The sequence below is a fragment of the Mytilus edulis genome, chromosome 6 (assembly GCF_963676685.1).
Source record: "Mytilus edulis chromosome 6, xbMytEdul2.2, whole genome shotgun sequence".
Lineage (NCBI taxonomy): Eukaryota > Metazoa > Mollusca > Bivalvia > Mytilida > Mytilidae > Mytilus > Mytilus edulis.
Genome location: NC_092349.1, coordinates 39,768,296 through 39,775,000, shown reverse-complemented (window position 1 = coordinate 39,775,000; position 6,705 = coordinate 39,768,296). Strand labels below are relative to the sequence as shown.

At 36.6% G+C, this 6,705-nt stretch overlaps 1 protein-coding gene across 2 annotated transcripts; it reads right to left on the bottom strand.

Moving 5' to 3' along the window:
- Positions 1–433: 433 nt before the first annotated feature.
- LOC139527634 (uncharacterized) lies at positions 434–3,559 on the bottom strand. Of its 2 annotated transcripts, none has more exons than XM_071323172.1 (2): positions 3,431–3,559; positions 434–2,958 (listed from the first exon to the last, which is right to left on the bottom strand). In XM_071323172.1, the coding sequence occupies exon 2, from the start codon at positions 2,947–2,949 to the stop codon at positions 886–888; it is 2,064 nt and encodes a 687-aa protein (XP_071179273.1). In that variant the 5' UTR covers positions 2,950–2,958; positions 3,431–3,559; the 3' UTR covers positions 434–885. The 2 variants fall into 2 exon arrangements, with proteins under 2 accessions (XP_071179273.1, XP_071179272.1); XM_071323171.1 differs by having other exon boundaries at positions 3,072–3,476.
- Positions 3,560–6,705: the final 3,146 nt, after the last annotated feature.

The window sequence follows — 6,705 nt, the reverse complement described above, 5'->3', positions numbered from 1 at the left end:
GTAGACCAATTGTAAGACATTTTTATGTTTAGCACTATCAACTGGTTATTAAAATGAGGGATTGTTACTCATTTGGGGAATAGTTCCACATTTTTGGGTTGTCCCCAACCTGTTAAACTGACCTAATCATAACATAAACACGAAAAGTGTGCAAAAGTTTTAAGGTCAACAGATCGTGATTGAAAGGAAAGGCCAAATAATCTCCAATGGGAACGAGAGGTACCAATGCTATCCAAATGCATACCAAATATCATTGATTTACCATTAGTGGTCTGCCTTAATCACAAACTTTAACAAATTGACGCCGACGCCGATGGCACCGGAAACAGGTTACCCAAGTCTAGTCGAGACGAGACAACAAAATATTGTCGAGTTCACCATTCATTACCATGTAATTCATGCGAATATAACCAAGTAAAAATAATATCTTAAATTTCAACAAAACGTTATCTTATAGAATTGCAGAAGTAATATTTAACATATATTTACATATAATAACATGTCATATTGTAAACAGTGGTATCTGATCAAAGTTAATCCCGGATATAACAATTACACATAAAATGAAACCATTAGCACTAATATAGACGAATATGTTAATGTTTGTTTATATATATATATATTTATGACATATGTTTGTTTTCCTCCAAAGACACTTGAATTATTGTACATCGTTCTTATCCTAACAAGTATAATGTACTGTAAACACTGACCAGTCAAAAGGATAATATAATTAATCGTTAGATCATCAAGTTTCTTTTCTATTACTAAAACTTCGTTCGTGTGTCACCAACCTTCGTATGTGAAATATACTTTTAGAAGACATATTTCTTTTTGATTATTGTAGAAACAAATATACTAGTATACAAAGCTTATGAGTGCTGTTTAGTACATTGAGAAATCAGGTTCATTAATCCGCTCTTCTGCTTGAGCATCATTCAGTTCGTACGCTGTAGGATAATACTCTTGCTTTTTACCTTTAGACGTGCGATGTTCTTCTTGCATTCGCCGCGAAAACGATTTTTCATTCAAAAACTGGTTTTTCTCCCTTCGAAAGTCACGCGGTGGTCTATGTGGGTACATATAGTATCCATCGGTTGGATATGCTCTTTGTGGAATTTCAGATGTATATCCTCCCATAACACTACCACTTTCCATAGATATATCCTCTTTTCCATACGGATAATGCGGACCTCCTCCACGGAAATGGCCTTTTTCTTTTTTCTTGTTTTTCTTTTGTTTTTTATTTGTCTTACGGTCTTTCGATGAATATCGAAGATGAGGAGGGACAGAACTAGAACGAGGCGGATAACGTGCCATTTCCGGTGGCATGTAAGGATTAAATGATTGTGGCTGATACATGTAGTAGGGACGATAGCCGTTATACATCATTCTAGGTGGACTTCTCTCAGTTTTATCGCGGTTTTTGCGATTGCGTCGCTTTTCATATTCCTCTCGACGACTCATACGTTCCTTTGGTGGAGAATCAACGTCAGGATTAACATATTCGTAATCACGGGGTGGCGTTCTTGGTCTAAATAAATCATCACTTTCACTGTCAAAATCTCCGTTTGGAATCCTTTTCCTATCGGTCTCTTCGTGGTCTCTCGGAGATTTATGACCAGAGTGTCGACTGTCAGAAGACTTTGAATGCGGCGACTCAGATTCCTTCCTTTTTGGTCGTCGTCGCTTAACAAATCGAGGATACATTGGATATTGGTATGGATAAGGGTAGGGTGGAGCTCGCATATTCGGTTGAGGAGAGAAAAATCGTGGTCTCGTCATCGGCGGCGGCGGCGGCGGCGGATAATACATCGGTCTCATGTAGGAGGGTGGAGGTGGATAGAACGGTGATCCAAAGTTGCCTGGCATATACCCTCGAGGCCTGCCAAATGGTGGTGGTATACCATTTTCTTGATGTAAAGGTCTTTCAGGTTGACTTCTTGTCGAAAGCGTTTCAGAAGGTCTATCCTGTGGTGGTGGCTGAGCTTCTATTATAGGCGGTTGTTGAGGTGGCGGTGGTGGCGGTGGAACTGGAGCTGGTTCCGCCGGCGGTGATGGTGGCGATGGTGGCGGAGGGACGTCTGCTGGTTGTACAAAGGAGTTCGAAACTCGAGATCGAGCAGAAATAGGCGGTTCTTTCTTTTCTATTTTAAAGCTTTTAGCCTGAACATTATTTGGGCGATAAAAATATCCTTGAGGTGGCGGTGAATCATAAAATTCCTGTGGAACGTCATCGACTACTGACGGGATATTGTCGCCGGCCGAAAGTCGGACATTTTGTCGAGCGGATACTGGTTTGTCTACAATAACACGCCGTAAAGAACCATTCACCATAGCAGTTGTTTCGACTGGAACAGTGCCGTTTACAACCCTAAATGATCCTGGTCGATTACCTGCTCCATTTGCTGCTCTATACGGAACTTGCCCGTTTTGAATTGTACCATTTTCCCGTTTCGTTTGATCAGCCATTGATGTTGCCTTTACAATGTCTAATGCGTCCTGATCAGAGGCACATACGAACCCATGACACTCGAGAACTTTCCTTCCTTTTGCACGACGTGTTATCGCTGTGAAAATAGCCGGATTTTTGGCATTCTGAGCTGCTATCTCTGAATTTAAAGACACAAATTTCGCCATCACCTCCCCTGTTGGGGCATTTATTGCATTTACGGGCCTGACTGCAGCGCATACTGTCAATGAGGAAATCGGGAAAAATACAATCGTATCCGGATCATCAATATACTGAATTTGTAAACCGGTGTATAGAACGGTAAGAGTTGAGTCTATACCTTGTAACTGAGCATGTTCACCTACCGGGTATCTATCCCTAAGTGGCTGTTGAACAGCTTCTAGTCCTTCTGTTGTCTCTAATGGTACTGAGCTACCAATGTACAATACACGTCGTTTTACCAATGTTTGGGTCGGTTCTTCCCTTTGTATCACCATTTTAACTCCCTAAAATAAATATAAAATTCAGTATAAATATTTTGTAATGGCGGCTGTCATACAAGGAAACTGTTGGTGAAGTAATTTAATAGTTTAACTACAGGGTTAAAGAATTGAGTTACCTTTTCAATGCGACATTCCTGATCACAACATGACAATTATTTCACTATTTCTAACTTCCACAGATTTCAAATTCACTTTTTGGTTATTCCATTGGATCAATTAATCGGGAAACTAAATCCTTTTTGATTTTTAATAATCCAAAAATGTCACTGTTACAATATGAAGAACATTTGTGGAAATCGTTGAACCTAGACGTTCATTCAACATTCATATGTAAAATATGGTGTCTGTTTATTCACGGACGACATGTTAAATTGTCTATTCAGAACCGGTTTTGAAGTCTTTTTAAAAATATGCCTTTACTGGAGCGAGACTTTAAAATAAACACCCAACGATTAAATGACAAATTAATATTTACCTTTATAATTTTAAGGTCAGTTAAGGGAAGACTTTTGCATAGAAATATTGTAAAATGAACAAACTATTGGACATCAATAATCATAGTTGTGTGTTGTTACTAGAAATCAATGAACTGCATGTCAATTTCATTATTGTTATTGACTGCTAAGACAATGGGATGCCTCAGGTAAATTTACAGGTAAAGTATTTACACCTTGACGGTGTATAACACCAATCATTCAATTTATAAGTGTGAATTTAAAGTAGTATGGGGCTGTAAAAGTTGTATTGCCTGTAAGCATTAAGATTTGACGGGATAACACTCTATTGGTATTTTCCGATCTCATCTTTACCATTTGTTTAGCTGTAGAAACCATGTTCCCTTGGACTATTACACGAATTTTCATTATATTGATTTAAGAGTCTTACATGCTACTTATCCTTATTCATTGTTAGTTTTCTTCTTCTCATGACACTTGATCCTTAACGCAATTTTTACATAGTAAGTAAAAGTAATTGAAATAGAAGAACGACATAAACGTTTACATCAGCATAAAACAAAATATTAAACCGGCATAACAAAACAAATGACATCAAGTGACCCGAGGGCTTGTCATCAGTTCCATAGACTGTTTGTTATAAGAGCTAAAGATTTTATTAGCTGGCATGCAGTTATCATGCTGCATCTTTTATTTCGAACAAGAAATACAACTTGCCTGACTTGAACCCAGTAAACATTAGAGAGGCGACCCGAGAACCCTGAGTTATTTTTTTATAATACATAAATGAACATTACACAAATCACATCCGCTCTAACTCGAAAGGTTTTTAGTGTAGCGTACAATTCTGAGACAAAAAATATGTTAATTAAAGAAAGGTCTATCAGCTTTAACTCAAATATGAAAAGACTAAGGTTGAAAGATTTAGACTGACTGACCTTATTTGAACTGTTACAGTACACAATCACTAAAAGTAATCTAACCATTCTTGAGCAACAACAAAAAATAAATACATGAAATTGTATCCCCCCTACTTACTATTTTGTGTATACAATGCAAAAATACAATATTGGAAGGTGCAAGAAACAAAATAGTAATTAGTTCCTTCATCAGTAAAAACCAGTCGCCACGATATAGACAAGAATGTTGTAAAACACCATCACGCTACTAATCAATCAAATGTATCACATAGTATTAAATGATGGATAATTAAAGAAAATAATAAAACCTTAAATCAGGCTTTCCTTTTGCGAACTCTATGTGTTATGCTATGTATAGACATGGAACTTTATACAGATTTATGAGGAACAGTCATTGACAAATATTTGAATAAACTCAAATATTTAAGACAAGTAAAATTGAAGTTATCTCGCCTTGATCGAATTTCAAACTAAATATATTTATTAATTAAACTCTATTGAAAAGCACTTTACGCCCATATGGGCCAATGGCTTAAAACATTATACATAATATATAGTTTACATATATAAAAAAATGAAAATAAACAATGCAGACACTTTGAACTATAATCCGTCTTTCTTTTTGACCGGACATGGCTGCAATTTTGTACATTCCGCACAGTCAAGTATTTAAATATTATTTATATCAGCAAACACAATAATTTGATTTTAGAGAATAAAACTAAATGAAACTGTTACTCGTGTGTGTAATTCTTTTGTGTGTGTGTCTTTGACCAAAGATAATGCGTCATGAACTAAATTGTAGTACTTGTCGATCATCTGTTTGCATCTCACGAATTTGGGTCTTTTACTGACAAAACTTGTTTACTTGTAACGTATTTTATTGTTGAAGAATGAATGTTTCCCGGGTTTTTTTTGTGTTTTTTTTTTATTGTCGCAAGATAAACTTTAAAAGATATTACTAGTAAGTGAAAAATTAGACAACCGCAACAGGTTAATCGCTTTCAGTCCGAAAAAGATAATAGCCACCCATATATACTTTTAAAGCTAGTAAAAATTATTTTTAAAGAACGTGCCATATGAAATTTACTGACCCTATGTATATCGCTTTAGGTCACTAGCACACTATATAACGAATTCATCTTGCCGACTTTATTAACAGGTGGTATTTAGACTTGTAGCCATTAAAGTGACCGTTAGTACGGGATACGACGAAGTCCTAAATCCTCATGAGCTGATTCACTCCAACGTGAATTAAGCTTACCGTAAGTTTCTCAATGTGCTTTTAAAGCGTATGTGCTGTTTAAGATTTGGCAGTATCAAATCTGCCAGTTCTGTCAATATAATTTGCCACTGTTCATAGTTTGCATGGTTTTCATCTTTTAAATGATCTTGCCCTCTAAGTCTTATTATTATTGTAGCTAAATACTGGGTTCGGATCCCGACCTCTTTGGATATTTGATGAAACATATCTTCTTGTTCTTTCTCGTAGCAAGGGCATTCCAGGGGAATGCTGGGGTGTTTTTGGTGGCGTTTGTTGGCCTACCCAGTTAGTTGTAGTAGATTAGTTCTTTGTAGCCAGTTTTTCGTTGGGCTTATATACTGAAATGTCTATTAGTTGGAACCATGATATTCTTTCTGTCAACATAATTGAGGTCTATAGCTGGCATGAGAGTAACTGATAGCAGCCCTTTGTTCATTTATGTTGATCATTGTCATTTTGCTAATTTCGTCTGTTGCCCAATCTAATATCGGATTTCTTTTTTCATTCGAGTTTTACTGTGCGTATTGCTACATATATATGTTTATTCTACATTGGCTATAGGTATAAGGTGTTGTTGAGATTCACAAATAGATATAGGAAGATGTGGTGTGAGTGCCAATGAGACAACTCTCCATACAAATAACAATTTAAAAAGTAAACCATTATAGGTTAAAGTACGGCCTTCAACACGGAGCCTTAGCTCACACCGAACAACAAGCTATAAAGGGCCCCAAAATTACTAGTGTAAAACCATTCAAACGGGAAAACCAACGGTCTAATCTATATAAACAAAACGAGAAACGAGAAACGAGAAACACGTATATATTACATAAACAAACGACACATGTTAACCGCCGCATTTTTGCGCATGTTTCCATGTCAGGAACCTTTGACCTTTGTTAATCTTGTCTGTTTGTTTTTTTTTGTTCTTTTTTATTTTTTCATTTATATGTTCCAGAATTTTTGTTTAAGAACCAGCTGAAGCCCGCCTCCGATTGCGAGATTTTCTCGCTGTCGGTTGAAGACCCATTGATAGCCTTGGCTGTTTTCTTCTCTTTGGTCGGGTTATTGTCTCTAACATATTTCCCGATTCCGTTCGCAATTTTATGAA